This window comes from Amia ocellicauda, chromosome 13 (assembly GCF_036373705.1).
Source record: "Amia ocellicauda isolate fAmiCal2 chromosome 13, fAmiCal2.hap1, whole genome shotgun sequence".
In the NCBI taxonomy this organism is placed as follows: Eukaryota; Metazoa; Chordata; class Actinopteri; order Amiiformes; family Amiidae; genus Amia; species Amia ocellicauda.
Window position 1 is genome coordinate 13,085,579 of NC_089862.1, and position 19,147 is coordinate 13,104,725.

The following is a 19,147-nucleotide window of genomic DNA, read 5'->3' on the forward strand; positions in this document are numbered from 1 at the left end:
ATTTTCCCATAACAGATATCAAGTTAGCAGATTCTGTAAATAATTCACAGGGGAAGCAAAACACTTTTTTTTTTTTTTTTTTGACAGGTTCCTCGATCTACTTCACTTGACTGCAGAAGCAAATGAGATACAGACTCAAGAAACGCTTACATTTTCCTTTGCTTGTTTTTCAACCAGCTTGGCTTCTCTCATCTGCTTCCTCTCCTCTCGGCTCATCTGCTGTTCTCGGAAGCCTTTCTGTTTCTGCAGGGCTAATGTGATCCAGAGAGGCTGACTGGATTCCCCCTTCTCAGATACCCTGGAGCTATCAAGAGAATGCCTACTTTGAAGTGCTGGCTTTTCTGAAGAAAGAAAAAAAAAAGAAACGAGATAAGAAGTCTTTAGTGATTTGTTAGACATTAAATAATATACATAAGCCTCCTTCTTCGACCTACACAGTTCAGAGTTGGACATGATTTTATTATTCCACGGCCTTCCTCTGGGCATAAATCATTCATAACTTCCAGTAGTCAATCTTTGAAATGTGCATTTATTACAATAAGTGGTAAAATGTGAATGACAGCTCCTTTCGTAATGTACAAGTTGTCATGTTCTTGTAGAACAATATAATCATGAGTATTATGGAAATAGACAAGGCAAAATCTGAGCTCTGGGCCTGCTGCTGTTCATTAAAAGTTGCTCACATGGAAATAGAGATAGTAGGGCTAGTCCAGTAATTTTGACCGTACACCTAAATATCCACATTTACATCTTTGCTATTCCATAATGATCTAATATGAAAAAGTACCCGTTTTCTGTAACTATTGTCCTACATGTGCATATATTGATTTGTGTATTGGAATATCTATGAAACATCCATATAAATACAAAATTTCCAGAAGCCAATATAGACATTATACATTACATGTCTTTCGTTATTGTGTCTGTTGTCCCAATACCTGCTGTGTCGATGTAAATTAACAGCAGAGTCAGTGCTCAGCCTACAGTGACTAGCTCTGGATAGGTGGGTGAGGGAGTGTGATGAGATGGATCAGTAAACCCCTTACAAGAGTTCATCTCCTTCCTGTTTCCTGTTTATATAACTGGTGGAGCACAAACTGGAACATCCTCTTTGCTGTTTAGTCTTTGGATCCACCAGACAAGAGACAGCCTCTCATTTATTACCTTTTTATCTCTGATAAAAAGCATAATTTTCAGCATATCTGAAGTCCTGACACAGTGGGATGACCCTTGTTGGCTGTTGCACCTGATGCCCCTGCTCAAAGAGAGTGCGGGGGGGAGCAGGGTCCTCTGGCCAGGGAATCTGCAAGCGGTCTACAGCACGCTGCACCACTGCCAGGAATTGTTAAGACCAATCTGGAACTGACGCTATTGATTATCAGGTCACTACTGTATCTCCCATGTGAGAACAAGCCTAAGTGATGACACTCAATGAAGGTTGGGTGAATTTGCAGATTTCTTTGCTACTTTCTAATTAATTATACTACTTGCATGGCTTTAGCAAACTTTCAAACTAGAGGCACTTTATATGCCTTTAGCTTTTCATATTTTGATTGCATTTTATGTCCTTACCCTACATTATCCCCGAAGAATGTTATGTACACTTTAAATGGTAGTGCAACCGTCTGGAGAAGTGGTTGTCTGAATTCTCTGTGTCCCATGTGACATCCAATTTATCTCAGCTCCCTGCCAATGAAACACTACATAATATATGATGCATTATTAAAGGTGCCTAAAGCATTCTGATCCATATAGAATCTGGTTTCAGTATCTAGATGATCAAGTGGGTTCCATGATTGTTCCAAGCATTTGGTATCTCACTCTGTTTTAAAAGAAAATAAACACTGGAATGCTAATGGAATCTAATGGAATGACTTTGATGAAAAATCATGAAAAGGCACACATAAGTCTTTAGGGGTCTGAACTGTGAAAAGGTGTTTTCTTCTGTCCAATCCAACAGCAACTTCAAAGATTATTTTCATGCATGATCTCCTAAAGCCTCAGTGATCACAGTGACTGGTAGACTTTCTGAACTCTCCTCTTACATGAGACGTTCTTCCAGTCGCTACAGTGTGTGGACAGTAAGGAACCTTACAGCATCCAAAATCTCGTACACATGGGCAAACAGACTTTAATCGATCAGTAATTTACATATCATGCTTTACCGCACACCTAGCATGTCTGCATTAGTGTCAATTGTCAAAACATTTTAGGAGAGTGACCTCTACATGATCAGATCAACATGTACCAGTCCCGGCGGCAGGGTGAACTCGGTGGGGGGGCATTAGAAATGACTAAGTGGGCACAAGTCGGACGGGGAAGATGACAAAGTGCGGTCCGTGGGGGAGGGATGGTGCTGGCGAAGTGCAAGAAGAATTATCAGCGTTGGCAACACATTAGCTACTGGTTAATTATGAGACCATCAGATAATGAGGGAACATTGTAGGTATTATGCAACATAACAGCACTTCAATCATGTTACTGCGACTCCACCTAAGTCTTCCTCTCCCTAGGCATTTATCTAGGATTTAACTGAAATATGTCTGCTCTTCTTAGCTCATTGTACTGGGACATATAATTATTGTATTTTGTGTTACTGCACCTTTGTAATGCATTAAAATGTTTGCACTGGATAAGGGCTCTGCTAAGAAAAAAATAATAATAACAGAGATATAATCATAGGGATTCCTCTAGCTAATTGAATGAGCAGAGCACTGAAATGCTTTGTAGCTTGCCAGAAACCAATATGTTGACTACCTAAATAGTCATCAGATGCAGGAATGTATGCATTATTACAGATTAATACATAAATAAACAGTTTCAGTAACTTTTCATTTCTGACCTCTTTAACTTCCAAATTGCATACTTGACACATGTATTTACCTGGATTTACTTTTGCTTTTTTATAAGAGATGCTATACAGAATCTGTATGTGTTTCAACTGAGATTTAGATTTCTAGAGGAAAAATAAAAATAAAAAATAGTCCATTTATAAAATACAAAAAATGCTACCACCATAAAAAGGATTGTCTTTATATTTATACGGTCCTTGTTTCTAAAGATGCTTACAACCATTCAGTTGTTTTTGTTCTAGTGTACTAAGCTTCACAGCTGCTTCATTCATGCAATCCACTATCTCACAAACACTCCTAATAACACATTCCTCACCTCGCTACCCCAGACAGCTGCACTGTCCAATCAGGCTGAAGGGCTCCTATTCTTTTCAGTGCAAGCTTCACAACAAGCTCAGTTATGAAAATTGAGTTGCAAGCGATATGTGTAATGAGTGGGACACAAGTATAAGTCTGGATAATCAGGCTAGGTTGCATTTCTAGATTTAAAATATCCCTCAGTGCAAGACAGTGCACTCCTGAGTCTAAGGGCATTTAAATAACTATAACAACAAAAGCTATCAGAAAAATTAAGAAGTTTGAATAAGTCTTGTGTAAAAACAAATTAAATAAATAAAAAGTAAAGATAAACAAATGTTGGGTTATTTTAATGTGTGGAGACCACAGACAATCCGTAATAAATTAAAATAGGCTCTGGTACTGACCTCGTCTGATGAGCTCTGTTTTCCTGTCTGTTTTCTCCCTCCAGGGTATGTTGATGGAAGGGAAAAATGACCTTTTTTCCTTCGGCTCCTCCTCCTCTTGCTGTTTCTTTTGCAGCTGGGCTGTTGCTTCTCCTCTTCTTTCCTCCTTTTTCTGGTTTAAGGCTAAGTCCTCTGTTGTAGTCCTTTGGGCTACCACGTCACCGAAACTATACTTGTCCATTTTAGCAAGTGGAGATGAAGGAGGAGTTACACTGACAGGTTTGGGAGCTAGCAAAGGTTTCTGGTACAACGGGGGCTTGGAAAGCAGCTTTTCACTCTCGCTGCGTATTACTGGAATGACAATTTTACTTGGTTTCAGTTTAGGCTCTGTGGCGACCTGTGGCATTTCAGTGGCACTATTGCTCGATCTCTCTCTTAAAGATGAGGGTGTGGGACTAGACACATTGGAAAACACAGGTGCACCTCTGTCAGACGCAGTGGCGATGAGGGGAGTTGGGATACCTTCGAAGCTATCTCCAGCACTGTACCTTTTCTTTCTCTTTTCTGTTGGCTGTTCAGAGTGAAAGCGGAGGGAGTAGTTTGTCCTTCTCAACTTGATTCCAAATGGAGAGAGCTTCTCTTCGCCAAGATGTCCCTTTCTGTTGGTTCCAGCATCCTCTGAGTCTCCGGGAGGGCTCTGTGGCTCTGATATAGAGCGAACCTTGCTGGAACCATGGGGAGGGCTTGGGACCAGAAAAGATGGAAGATCTTTGGCAAATACACACCCTTCAGTGCTGTCTGCTATCCTAACAGACTTACTAGGTTTGTCTTGGGTTTTAGAGACTAAAGGAGCAGAATGAATTGAATCAATGTCAGGGAAGCATGACTCAATTTCTGAGTTGTCTTTTTCCTCTGGACTCACAGCCTTGATACTCTTATTCTCATTTGTTTTGTTACCATCTGTAAATTTCTGCCACGCAGGTGTGATAGAGAACTTCGCATTCGCCGACATGGTTTTTCTAAGGCTGCTGTGTAAGCCCGACAATGCTTTTTGGTTATAATTATCACTAGTAGGTCTGCTGTGATGTTTTATATCCTTCTCATTAAATGTTCCATTTTCTGCACTTTTAAAAATCTTGGACCTTATGCTGGCCCACTCAGCCAACATTGCAGCACTGGACTGATCTCCAGAAGATTCGTTTAGTGATTTAGTTTTGCTAGATTTCCTTTCAGGTGAAGTTTTCTTTAAACTTGAAATTGGGGGTATATCCATTGCTTTCTTGTCCTCAGCTAAACCCAACAAAGATTTACATGCTGTATCCTTAATCTGGTTGAGATTCACTGCTGTTCCACAAAGCTGAGCACCTGTTACCAAAATTGCTGTGTGGGGGACATACAAGGAAGATGGAAGAGAATGAGGGGCTGCACCTTTTGGAGAAGTCTTGAACTCCTTTGCATCTGGGACACTACTCTGTTGGGTTGAAGGTGTCACAGGTGTTAGATTCACCTTCTCAAATAAAAACTGCTTTTCTCCCGAGGACACTTTAAATGTGAAAGGTCTGGGCGTGGTTTGCCTCTCCTCCATTTCTCTCCATCGCAGCTCCTCTGCTTTTCTCTTCTGCTCTTGTGGATCGGGGCTCTCTTCTTGCAAGGCTGTGGCTTTCTCAGGCTCCTCTAGATGCTTGTTTTTTTCTCCTGATTGTTTCCTCTCTTCTTCCATTCTTTCCTGGTTCTCTGCAGTCTGCTCTCCCAGTTTCTTCTTTTTCTGAAGCCTCAGTTCTTCTAGCTCTCTAAATTTCTGCTCCTCCAGTTCTCGTTGCTTTCTCTTCGCAGCTTCACGTTGCATCTCCTCCTCCATCAGACGAAGTCTCTCCTCTTCAGCCTGCCGTAGTTTCTCTTCTTTTTCCTCTTGGAGCCTCTTTTCTTCTGCTTCCTTGCGGAGCCTTTCTTCATGTTGCCTCTGTTCCTCTATTTCACGGAGTCTGTTTTCAGCATCTCGTTTCTTCCGCTCCTCTTCCTTTTGTTCTTCAGCTAGCCGATTCTGTTCCTCTTCTAATTCGCGTTGTTTTTTCTCCTCCATTTCTCTCTGTCTCTGTTGCTCCTCCTTCCACAATCTCTCTTCTTCAGCTTTGCGTAGTCGTTCCTTCTCCAGCTCATTCTGTTTCTCGCTCTCTATCTCACGCAGCCTCCTTTCTTCTTCCTTTCTACGTTCCTCCGCCTCACGGAGACGGTGCTCTTCCTCCTTCTTCTGCCTCTGCTTTTCAGCCTCTAACTTCTGCTGCTCTTCTATTTCACACCGCCTTTGTTCTTCCATTTCAGTCTGTCTCTTCTCTTCCATTTCTCTCTGTATCTGTGCTTCAGCCTCCTGTATTCTTTGTTCCTCATGCCTCTGAAGGTCTTCAAGCAGGCCTGACTCTTCTTGAATTTTCTTTGATTCCTCCAGAGATTCATTTTCAGTCATGCAGAAATCCATTCCTTGTTCTTCATCATGTGTGCTTTGTTCTTTGGATCTGCTGAGCTGATGTTCCACTGGCTTGGGCAGACTGTCTGCATGCTTCTGAACATCTGTTTCCTCTTGCAGTGTACCAGGCAGAGAAAGATCTTGCAGATCCTAAAAAATAAAAAGAGCACTTAGCTATATATTTAATTACATATAACTGTTATCTCCTCTACTGTGACTGTTTTGTTTTATTCACAAGATTGGACTGGGATGTTTCAGTACAATGATTAATTAGATTATACATTAACAGCACTGTGTATAGGCAGCACTATGGAGTAGTGGTTAGGGCTCTGGTTCAAATCCTGGGTGGGGCAGTGCTGTTGTACCCTTGAGCAAGATCCAGTAAAATGCCCAGCTGTATAAATGGGTACAAATGTAAGTCACCCTGGATAAGAGCGTCAGCTAAATTACAAAAATAATAATAATAACAGATATAATTATTAATAAGAATCTGGTCCTTAAATGCTGGATCCCTGTACTTTTCAATTAGCAACTGACTCAAACCTGTAAGTGATTGCACTTGTTCTTCAGTTAATTAATTAAGGCCTGGGACACCTGGAGGCTTGTATGGTATTTAAGAAAGCCCACCTTGAACCCTGCTTGAATTAAACAATATTAAAATGTACTCAAGATGTGCATCAATATTAGAGCTAATTTCAATAAAATAATTCAAAAGCATGCCTAATTTGAAAACAGGTACAGGTTCATAACTGTTAATCCATTATTACTTTGTATCACTGAGTAACTATTCCACAGGTATACACCCCAAAAGTATGATCACAGTAAATCTTTCAAAAGAAAACTTGCATATGTAATGTAAATGTTAAGGCATAAAATACATATTAAAGCTTGAAGATGTGTTGAGTTAAAACAATTCACACCAACAATGTACCAATGTACAACTTGCACCACAGTTAACAAATATAAATTTCTATTTGTATGGAAACACCAAATCGTTATCAGTCAATTTATCTTGCCTGTGTCAGTCTGCGGTGCTTCTTGGATACCCTCTGATTTTTTGGCTTTACAGCTAGCTTGTGTTTAGCAGCAGCGTTGTCCAATCGGGGGACAGAGAGTGGGACTGAATCAAGATTAATAGATTCTATAGTGCCATAAAATGCTCTTTTTGTCCTTGGAGATTTTACTGGAGTATCCTGAAAGGAGAAAGAATAATATTCAGCCATGGAAATACTGATGCAAAAAGACTGGTTGCAAAATGATATTCAGGAAAGCCCACTTATACTGAGGATTCAATATAAAATATTTATATTTCAAATTACGTTTTTAATTAACTAAAAATGCAATACCCTAAAGGTCATAGCAGTGAAGTACAAACAAATTGTACAAACTTGCTGCCCCCTAAAGCAGGAGCTGCATGTTAGTCCTCTGTGATGCCACTGCAGGTACCTGTTTCTCTTCAGATGTCCCATTACCTGCTTCAGAGCTGGGACTTGTTCTAGGAAGATCAGTGCCCTAAAGCGAAGCACAAATGACATGACACAGTTAATAATACTATAATGAAGACGTTGACCCAGACAGCAATAAATATTCCCATATTTAATCAGCTGATAATCAGTCAGTCAGTCACTGTGTGAAAAAAACAATAACATTGATTTTCAGAAACATTGGGGTTGCTTAGAAGGCAGATCAAGTCCACTGCTGTTTGCTTTATAGCATGCTCTTTCCATGACACATGAAAAGGCCTTCATCTCAGCCACAAAGCCACCTTATGACAAAATGTATGCTTTGGGATGTCACACTTCACTATTTTCAGAATAACATAACAAATAACTCCCTCATATCCAAAGTCAGAGATAGTCATATCCATCTTTTACCTTAGTCTCACCCTCTGCTGGCTTTGCCTCAACTTGGGCAATGACTTTTAAGGGACTTCTTGGCAGCTCCTCCTCATCTGAACTGCCCTCGGCCTCTGTACTCTTCCTAAAGGAGGCCGGTTTCTGCCCAAATTTAATACTGTGGGCAATTTGTCTCTGTTAATTTAACGAAACAAAGATTAACAACACAGTACCTTGATTACTATTATCCCCACATAGATATATTACAAACACATTTTTTTTATAATATTAAGGGGCACACAAGGTTAAATGTCTAAAGCTTTTTACTCCTTGTCATCTGGGTTCACAACAAGCAAGTGTCAAACTTTACACACAGTGCCTATAGAAAGTCTACACCCCCTATCACAATGTTCACCTTTTGTTGCCTTATAGCCTGGAATGAAAATGCATTAAAAAAATACAATTTAAATGTATCTGCACAACCTATTCCACAACTTCCAAGTGAAAAAAATACTTTATTAATTTAAATATTTAAATTAATTAAAAATAAAAATTGAAATAGCTTGGTTGGTTAATTGTCCACCCCCATTGTAATAGCAATCCTAAATTAACTCAGGTGTAATCAGTTTCCTTCAAGTTAAGTGGCTCCAACCTGTGTTAAATTGTATTGATTCACATTATTTCATGATAAACCCAGTTCCTGGGTGGTGCATTTCGAAGCAAAGACTCAACCCTGAGCACCAAGGAGCTTCTAAAAGAATTCTGGGACAAAGTTGCTGAAAGGCACAGATCAGGGGATAGGTATAACAAATATCAAAGGCCTTGCATATGCCTTGGAGCACAGTCCAGGCCACTATTAAGAAGTGGAAGGTGTGTGGCACCACCAAGACCCTACCTATATAAGGCAATCCCTCCAAACTGGATGACAAAGCAAGAAGGAGACTGATCAGAGAGGCTGCCAAGAGGCCAATGGCAACTTTGCAAGAGCTACAGGCTTTTATGGCCAAGACTGGTCACAGATATACCAATCCCTCCACAAATCTGGCTTGCATGGTACTTAAGAAAGCGCACCACGAATCCTGTTTGAAGCAAAAATAAAAAAACACTGGAGATTCTGTAGCCATGTGGCAAAAAGTTTTGTGGTCTGACAAAACTAAAATTGAACTTTGTAGTGCAAACTGATCCAGTGCATCACCCAAAGAACACCCCTATGTTATGGGGATGTTTGTCATCAGCAGGGACTGTTGCACTTGTCAAGATAGAAGGATAAGAATAGAAAATGAATGTAATGGGAAAATTAAAGGAAAGTCTTTGAGAAAAACCTGCTGCCCTCTGCAAGACAGCTGAAACTGGGACGGAGGTTCACCTTTCAGCATGACGACGACCTGAACCATTCAGCCAGAGCAACACTGGAATGGCTAAGGAAAAAAAGGTAAATGTCCTTGAGTGGCCCAGTCACAGTCCCAACCTAAATCCAATCAGAAATTTGTGGTATGACTTGAAAATTGCTGTCAATCAACACTCCCCAAAGAACTTGATAGAGCTTGAACAGCTGCAATCACTGCCAAAGGTTTATCCAGTTATGATATTTCAGTTTTGTATTTTTAATATATAGGGTTTTTCACAATATTTATTTTTTCCTCTTAACAGTGTGGATATGGTGTGTAGATAAGCTGAAAAAATGCATAAAAAGGCACTGCAGCCTTGCAGAGGCACTGACACAACAAAATGTGAAAAAAGTTAAAGGAGGTGTAGACTTGCTATAGGCATTGTATATTCTGCTAAATCAAGTCTGGCCCCAGAACGGTCCTTATTAAACAGAACAAAATAAAACTCCATACCATTTGCATTTTACTGCCAGTATTGCCAATACATCATATCTGATGAACACATGCTACATTTTGTTCAGAACTGTAAATGTGATTTTTGTGTCCAGAGACATCTCATTACAGAAATATCAGATTTTGCCTCATTCTGCACTTTGACAAGCATTACTGATATGTTAATCAACTTATTTTATGCAGATTAACCTGGGTTAAGATATTCCCAATGGACCATGTAAGGAATTAAATATTACAAACGTGAGAATAAAACTGAACACTATATTATGCATTAGCGAAGCCTCAATGTGATGTTCAATTATAAATTATTCTTCTGAAGGAGTGCATATTGTATTTTCTATCACATTTCAACACTAAAATAAAGGTCAACCTAGCAGAATAAAGGAATACTGATTCCAGCTACTCTTATACATGACCATACTTGACCATCAATCCCAAGGCATCTGTTCTCAGCTTCTTCATGCTTCTAAAGTACAATTTTATCATAACAACAAAAAATTGCATTTGTAAGGCATGAGCAGAGTGATGTACCTGGAGGCTTCGAACTTTGTCAGAGACGCTTTCCTGGGACATGGTTGTCTCGGAGCTTCCACCTTCTTCTGATCCGTCTGGGATGAAAATACTGTCATGTGAAAAAGCACGAGTACCCATTTCGTTTAATGACCTGCAAAGCAACAAAAGAGTATTGGATCTCTGTGTAGCATGTTGCTAAGGTGTGTCACAAACCAATCAAATTAAACTGTAAATTGTGCCAAGTGTAGGACTTGTCTGCTTATGAAGTACATATCATGTTTATGTTTTCACATTTGAATAACAACTAGGAGTTCTACTTTGGAAATTAAAGAGACTGTAACTAGATTACAACCTAGCATACCTGTCATTTAATTGGGGGGAAATATTTGGACAACAAGGATTGCATACACATTCTAATGCAAATTGCTTCCAGAGTTTCTTTGTACCAAAGGTATATACCGCTTTGTTACAGGTAATTCCTTTTCCACCTGTTGTATTGCCCGCTTTTGAGAATTTGTGGCCTAATCTGCCTCAAATTGAACAACCCCTTGTCAGGATCCTTACATGCAGTACTTTTGCATTCATTTATATTAACATTTTTATATTCCTTGTCAATCAAACTCATTTTTCACTGTTTTCTTTTCAAATTATAGTTCTTTAATAAGAGCTCTTGGATATATTTAACCACAATTCATATTTGATTCCATTTGCAGTGATCTCTTTAAAACAATCATTGCATCAAAGGAGACGGCAGTAAATCAGTGTGCTCTCACAAGCACTTGCCTACAGTTGCAATGAAATGATTTTTTATGAACTGCTAAGGTTACAGTGAAAGACATGAGAAGATTGTGTCCTAGGAAACTGATACTGGTAAATGTCAACAGGTACCTGCTTAGGCATTAACACCCAGGTTAAGTCAATATGTACTTACATTGAAATATTGTGAACATAAAAACAGGTAAATTGTGCTACATACTACACACCAAGTTGTAAGCTATTACAACTTAATTCACTGCTAAAGTTATTATTAAACATGACAAATTCATGTAACATATTTTCAGAAATAATTATAAAATATAAATGACATGAAAAGAGCTCAATAAGTACAGAAGATGAACTTTGGAACCATAGTTCCATAAGTCCTGTTCACCTCGTGTATCGTTAATGCTCTGCATGATTATGTGAACCTGACAACTATCCATCAGCAGTGATAGCCATATAATAAGCTGTTGGCTTCTAGATTGTACAGATTTATGGGATATCCATTAAAGTATCAATCTAGGGCTATGTTTTATTTTCTTTGTTACTCCCTAAAGGCACTAATAAATTCATACTTTACTTCTGTGGAAATATATGTTATATTCAATGCACAGATTGGTATAATTATTAAATTAGGACCTTTGTTATAATAATGGTTAGACAGTCACATCTTAAAATAATCATTACACAAGAAACACAAAACAAGAAATCAGTGATTAAACAACAACTAAGACCAAGCTTGCTTTTGATTTGCTAACTTTGCTGAGTTAAACACTCTTACATGGGTGAGGTGCGTTATAAAGGACAGAATATCTCAGTAAAGGGGATGTTCAACTCAGCACTTCAGGAATACCTTGTATCAGTTTTAGCTCCATCAGTAATCCAGCCTCTCTCTGACTGGTTAGACAGGGGCTAGACAAGTATAAACCTCTGTGCATGCCTGAGTCCCACCAAGTGAATAAATGTCCCACACACATAAGACCCATGAAGAATGAGTTACATTACATTTAACAACAAGGCATTCAATGCAGAGTTCATGCAGGAACAGCTGTGCAAGTGTACTTCAATATGTGCACATAACAAAATTAAAACCATATATGAATAAAACACACAATTTACCTTAAATGCTCATTGGTTTCCTCATCTTCCGAAAGCCCCCCATTGCAGATTTCTCCGGTGGATTGGCTGCTCTTCAGTTTAGCTTCCACAAAGGCAGTCGGGGAGCTCTTTTTCTTTTTCCCAAACAGTTTCTTGAGTGGCTGGAATTTGCCCTGCCGTCTCCTCTCTACAGAGCACCAATGACAACAATATTCATCTTATCTACTTGATACGCCTTCTATGCTGTTTCAATATGGCAAGGCTGCATGCAAGGAAAAGCCAAGGTCAAAGAGCAATCATGAGATGAAGGAATCTATGTGTTTGTATTAAGAACGCATTCACATAGATTTTCATGTCTGAATAAAACCAAAGCCAGAGCATTGTGAGGGATATAATCTGTTTTCAGATTCATATGAAATACAGATGTTCCCAGACTTATGTAAGGGTTCTGTTCCACAACTCTCCATGTAAGTAAGTAAGTCAGAAACCCATTACTTGCACTTCTTGCTCTTCATGTATCTTTTGTAAAGAAAATGTCATAACTCTGAAATTTTACTTAAAGTCGAAGTCAGGTGTTACGTAACCCGGGGAGTGCCTGTATTTAGGAAGAGATTGTATTTAAAGAGAAATACAAACATTATTTTCTTGACTTACACAAGCAATCATACACATACACAAACCCAATTTAAACAGGTTCCTACCAAGAAATCTCTGGAAATTCCCAGGAGTGAAACTGTGTGTTTATAGCAAGGTGGCATGAATATATACCAAACCAACTCAGAGTCATTCAAGTGAAAGACATGGGAGGTAGAAGTACATACTTAAAACAGAAAAGGCTTGAATACACTAACAAGTATGTGAAGGTCAGATTTTTTTATATTAATATACTATGGTCTGATGAAAAGTCTGTTCTAAATAACTGAGATATGTGCGCCTTCAGAAAAACAAAGCGTTCATAAATCAACAAATTCCCCACAGTATAGCACAGAGGTGGATCAATAATAGTTTCAGGCTGGTACAGCAGTCACACACACGTGTACTTGACATCAGGGGTGAGCAATTGAATTCCTTTAAGCAGGAACATATCCTGAAGCACCACTCATTTATTTTTGTAAAAGAATAAATAAATGAACACACTGCTAAATCATCCATTGCATTTTAAGAGACAAAATGATGGTGTTTGGCTGGCTCTGGACTGCAACCCGCTAGAGCAGCCCTATATTTCACCTGCTGCAGCAATGCAATTTCCCTGACATGTCTTCCTATCAAAGTTCTCATTATTAGGAAACATTACAGGCTTCTTAACACAGGAATAGAATGCAATTGAAACATAGAATGTAGTAAAAAATTGATACAAAATACCAGCCTGTAAATAAAATTCCCTTTAACATGTTAAATAAAAAGCTTCTTTAATATTATTTAGTATACAATTCTTCGAGATAGCTTCATAATAATGACCTTGATGGCTTTATAAACTATTAAGCAAAAACGTTGCTGCACCGAAAAAGATGTTAGCCTTGACTTGTAAATTACAGTAAATACTGCACCAGAGTTTTTCTCGTGACACAAATTGGACATTGCCCTGCCTTCTCAGTCAACTGATTATACCTGATCTGGGTTAATACAAAACCTGCTTGTCAGGATAACCATAACCCCAATCTGTGTCTCCCGTGGTAACACTTGCCAGCCTGATTTCTGAGGACGTATAAACTCATGCACATTCTTGACTTCCTTCCACATTCATTCAGTGTTTCATTGCCACTCTGTTGAATTAAAAATGTATTACTTCCTGTGCTGTCAAGACTAATTAAGAGTGGGTATATTTTAATTATTTCTCAATGATAACAGCTGAGAAACTTCAAGCTCCCTGAGGTGTAACCCTTTATAATTTACTTAGGAATAGGACGTTTGTGCTGTGTATGTAAGGGAACTTTTGGCACATGGATGAAGACTAATGAAAATACAAGGTACAAAACAATTATAATAGAAATAAAGCATGAGTATTAAATCATCTTATGTTTAAATAATTCTACATCAGCAATCACACAGTCAACTGTAAGAACATGCCTGGTTTTTGTGGGGTAGTAATGTTAATTTTCCATGCTTTCTCTTACGAATGCATTTTCTGTGGTCCAGTACATCTGACTTAAGCCCTAAATTGTCACACTTAAACAGTTATGAGAGCATAAATACACACTCTGGTGTTCACTCTCAGCATGGTTCCAACATATTAGGCGAGAATGTAGTAAACAGCATTTTGTTTGTGACCCAAATCACCTATTTTAGACAATTACATATTTCTGATTCCTGAATAGAGCTATCAGGCTAACAAGTTTAGTGGGAAGAGATGATTAATGATTTGTATTGCTGTGATTGTGTATTGTTTTCCAATTTCTACGTATTTGGTTTGCTATTTTTTTATTTCTTTCTCATACATCTTAAACTGCAGGATCCTTGCACTGGTTAAACAGACTTCCCTGTGTATATGACCATTACCACAGGAGTTTGGCAAATCTGGTCTTGGGAGTGGTTTCATTGGATTAAGGACCCTATGTAAGTCAGTACATTATTACTGTTATAGCCATATATGAACAATTTACCAGGTCAGTGATAGCAGCCTGGTAATTAGGCCCTACTAACATGCACATTTACACAGTGAAATTAACTGTACTGATTTAAAGTTTGTGCCTAATTCAAATGATACCTTCTTTGTGTCATTCTGTGTATTCTGTATACATTAGCCTTGACATTGATGTGGTTAGACATCAAATAATCTGCTAGACATAAAGGACATTAAACACATATTCTTGATTTAAACAACAGACTGAAATGTCACTTACTGTGTAGCCAGTTTTGAGTACACTCCACTGAAATGCTAAACTACTCTAATTGAACAATCTTTGGCATACTGGGCAAGTGTATTCTCATGTTGACCACTTATGAGTATCATTATTCTTGCATTAATAGCCTATTCTGATCAAGAGAGGCAAATGAGTCACCAAGTCACTTCTATGTCTAAGCAGAGTAGGCCAGCTTTCAACACATACATTTTCATGATTATTACTGTTTTGATCGAATTTACTAAATGCAAATATTAGTTAATTATTATTTTATTTGTGTGGTTCTGTAAAAAATGAACAACTCAAATCAAAGTCATAACATTGTGTAAAGTATTTCAGTTTCACATGCCTACTTAAGCTTTAACCTGTATAAATATCCCTACAGTTTATGATTGCCATTACTTGTATATGAAAGATCATGCAATCTTGCAAAACAGAAATTGCATTTAAATATTTGTGTTTATTGCCAAACAAAATGTGACACCAGCAGTGAACCAGGACAGTTAGACATTCTGTATTTTGTTGGACATTATGGAACAAAACTGGGGTCGTCAGGGATTTTTTGTACAGCATAAAATGTACTGATTGCTCCACTGATTGTGTTTGTGACGTGACAGAAAATGAAGGCTGCAGTGACTCTGAAGATTATGTCACAATACTGCAGAAGAGTCCTCAGAAAGGAAGCATTGTTCTTATTCTCATCAGAAGCAAATCCCACAACACTTCAAGACTGCACTGTTATAGGTTATTCAACAGAGAAAAAAAATTCAAGCATTCTTTTTGTGAGGTGTGATCTTATTTAATCTGGTAAAAGGGATGTGTGCTACTGACCACTTGATTTTCACAAATGGGATACTGTTAACATATGACCCATTTGCTCCTGCTCTAGTTTAAAACAGAAATGTGCATTGTCCATAATGCATTGCCTACAGCATGTGCATGCATTCATCCATTAAAATTAGGACAGATGTAGACTCATCTCCAGGTCTGTTGTTTGAACTAATAATATTGCAGCATAGCATTTCAGCAGGCTTCACTTTTTAGAAATGGCAACTTGAGTTCCTTTCCAAACAATCCCCTGTTGCAACACAAGGAATAATATAGAATAGAATAATTTAATTAGAAAAATACATTAAAAACACTCTGCACTGGAATTTGTTAAATGAAAGGACTAGAAAAATACAAAAGTGTAACAGAAGAGCATTATAGTTAAAGGGATTGAAAACAGGGATATCCAAAATTGAGGTGAATCACATCAAATTAGTTTCCCATTGTGGACCCATGAGAACACTGTAGCAAGGCCTGGGAGGGTCTCAGACACACGACACTGTATTACAATTTACTCCAGATTGAGGAAAGTCCTTTTAAACCCAAAATAAACATCACAGCAGACAAAACAGAACAATACATCCCCACCAAAAACTCACTGCAAACGTATCAGTCACGGCACAAAAAAGCAAAAAGAAAACCATTTAAATAGTAATAATTTCTCAGATACTTATATTAGATATGGCATATAATGTATATTTCATATTCCCAGCCATAAGCATAATTATGGTGTTTCTCAAAGGTACATACACTGTATTCTAAATTACAAATGATTTAATTCTTTCCCAAGGAAATTATAAATGTGTTTGTCTCATATAAGTAAAATTCATTGTCTATTCATAATACTGTTAAATTTAGAATACCTCAGGTAGTATAAGTCATTCCAATTATGCCCTTGATATTGATATAAAATAATAATTAATGTTTTCCACACGCAATGCATGTCTTAAAGAGACATGTATTGCGTGTGGAAAACATTCATTATTATTTTATATCAATATCAAGGGCATAATTGGAGACATCTGTGAGTAAAATGTCTATCTTTAAATAAACAATAACTTATCTGTGTTTAAATGACTAATTGTTTTTACACCGATTTATTGTGGTGCTATTATTTAATAATAATATAAAAATGAAATCTGTCTCTTTAAGGTATGAACTATATTTACCTGGTGATTCAGCAATCGATAGCTCTGAATTAACATCTTGATTAGTTTTTTTACCTGTTTCCATGGTAAAAACAAGCTTTGGCTGTAAAAAATAAAAACAAGATTTTTACCCTCATGTATCTGTATCTGAAACATTAAAACCATAGATTAAAAGTGTAGTTTGCACTGTGTAATTGAGTTAAAGGTCAATGGAATAATATTCCTTAGAGGGAAAAAATACTTTATTATTATACAGTATTTGTGTTAGAGGAGTGTGTTATTCCCTGAGTTAGAAATATAGTAGAGCTACAAAGCACTATACATCTAACACACTACAGTCTTTAAGGAAAACCACCGACTGTTTTTCCGAATTGCCATCTCAATGTTTTATTTTTAACAGCTATTTAGAACACAAAGAAGAGACCAATGTCAGTCGTTCTCAAAGCAGAACTGAAATAATCTTCATGAAGGAGAACCAAGTCTGTGTCAGAGTGTTCAAAGCTGTAATTATGACAATGTTGTTTTCTGAAATCACAATGAAATATACACCACAGCAGCATCATATAGTCCCTGTGTTTCTCCTCCTTAACAATCAGAAGGTTGCAAATTTCAGTGCTGCTAATACATTATCTATTAGCTTTCATGCAATCCCACATACCATATTTTCTGTAACGTTTCATATTTTTCTTTAGTCATGTGTCTTTTTTTTGACACACTTTCACTCCACCCTATACACAAAACATTTTATTGTTGTTCTTTCTAAAAATAAACCTCAACAATCACAGTACAGTCAAATTTCAGTTAATTTCATTATATTCCATCCAGGCCCATATCACACCTCCCTCCACCTGAGATGCCAAATGGCATAATTGTGCAGTTCTTGTTGGAAACTCAATTTCGGAGCCTAGGGTTTTCAGTTCAATTCATGTGATATCCACCAGTTAGTTTTTGGGTGAGCCTGAGAATGAATATCATTAAGCTTTCTCCATTCCTTCACTTAATGTCCCAAATACATTGCTGAGAGAATGTACAGTCTTTTATATAGCTTTTCACCTATGATAAAAAAAAAAACTCCCACGTTTTTCTAACTTCAAGGCATTTTTTTATCAATCCAACACTGGGGAATTGAAATGAACATACTTGAACACAAGATTAGCCTGTTTGCACTCTCTCAGCAATGCTTTTGGAATGTGATTCGTAGTGGTAGGCCAGCCACTGCAATATGACAAAAATGTGCAATAATTACCATGTGTTATGAACAGGTTAAACTTCATATGCCATGAAATTAGCAAGAAAGCACATTAGCTGCACAAGAAGGAAAAAAAAAATGAGGGCTTTATGCAAGGTTGAAGCCAGAGCAGTACAATTCTGCAGTGTCTGCTGAGTACAAGAAGAATATCCTTTTACCTATTTCAGCTGTACACCGCCACAATGTCATGCACCACTGCAGAAAAACCTTAGGGAGCATGTCTTCAACTCAAAGCTTTTACAGAAGAAATATTCACAATTTCTCAGTCGTCACTTAAGAAAAACAAACAACATTTTATAGAGCAGATTTGAATTATTATGATGCTAGTAACTGTCATCAATCACTCATGATTTGAGGAGCTACATGCAGATTTCACAATAAGATGAAAAATACAAATACCATAAAAATCCTTTGCTTTGGACTGAGATGGCAAAAGCATACATATGCATTTTATTTCAGGAGAGCTTTACAAATTAGGTGTATGAACTGTGAGTGACTGCTGTACTATAAATATCAGTAGGACAATACATTTCAGTACAATGTTTCTTTCTTATACCATACTTCTGCACTGGTAGGGCAGAACATTAGGATTAACTTAGTGCCTTCCTAAATTAAACCATAATGGAGAGATGTAATTTAAAGGAGCATTTCAAACATTCATTAGGTAAAAAACAAATGTAATAATGATAATATTAATAATAATATAGTTAATATAATACTTTGCCTATTTCAATTGTGTCGTGTTGTACCCCGTGTATGTAATCATAGCATCAACACTGATGAAACACCACATATTTTAAAATGCTACAGTATTAATCATACAGCTCGTCAACCCAAGTCATTGTGCACACTGAGTTGAAGGCCCCTCCACCTTAAAGAAAAACTGGCAACAAAACATTCAGCAAAACACTCCCTTACAGAGCACAAGGGATATACATTTGACACTGACTCAGATAGCAGGAAAGACACCTCATAATCCCGGTCTCTTTCAGTAACAGAATGTAATCACTGGGACCTTCATTTAATGCAATCTGGCATTA

General features: G+C 37.6%; 1 protein-coding gene across 2 annotated transcripts in view; it reads right to left on the bottom strand.

Annotated features, from left to right (window-relative positions):
* cracd (capping protein inhibiting regulator of actin dynamics) overlaps positions 1–19,147 on the bottom strand; it is a 40,219-nt gene that overhangs the window by 3,636 nt on the left and 17,436 nt on the right. The window contains exons 1-8 of one of the 2 annotated variants that reach the window (XM_066719918.1): positions 18,266–18,341; positions 12,064–12,229; positions 10,204–10,336; positions 7,871–8,026; positions 7,443–7,508; positions 7,013–7,189; positions 3,557–6,146; positions 151–341 (exon numbers count right to left, since the gene is read on the bottom strand). In XM_066719918.1, the coding sequence (XP_066576015.1) occupies positions 151–341; positions 3,557–6,146; positions 7,013–7,189; positions 7,443–7,508; positions 7,871–8,026; positions 10,204–10,336; positions 12,064–12,229; positions 18,266–18,326 (3,540 nt within the window). In that variant the 5' untranslated portion in view covers positions 18,327–18,341. Of the gene's footprint in view, positions 1–150; positions 342–3,556; positions 6,147–7,012; positions 7,190–7,442; positions 7,509–7,870; positions 8,027–10,203; positions 10,337–12,063; positions 12,230–18,265; positions 18,342–19,147 lie in introns of those variants that run through there. The other variant, XM_066719917.1, reaches the window with a different exon arrangement.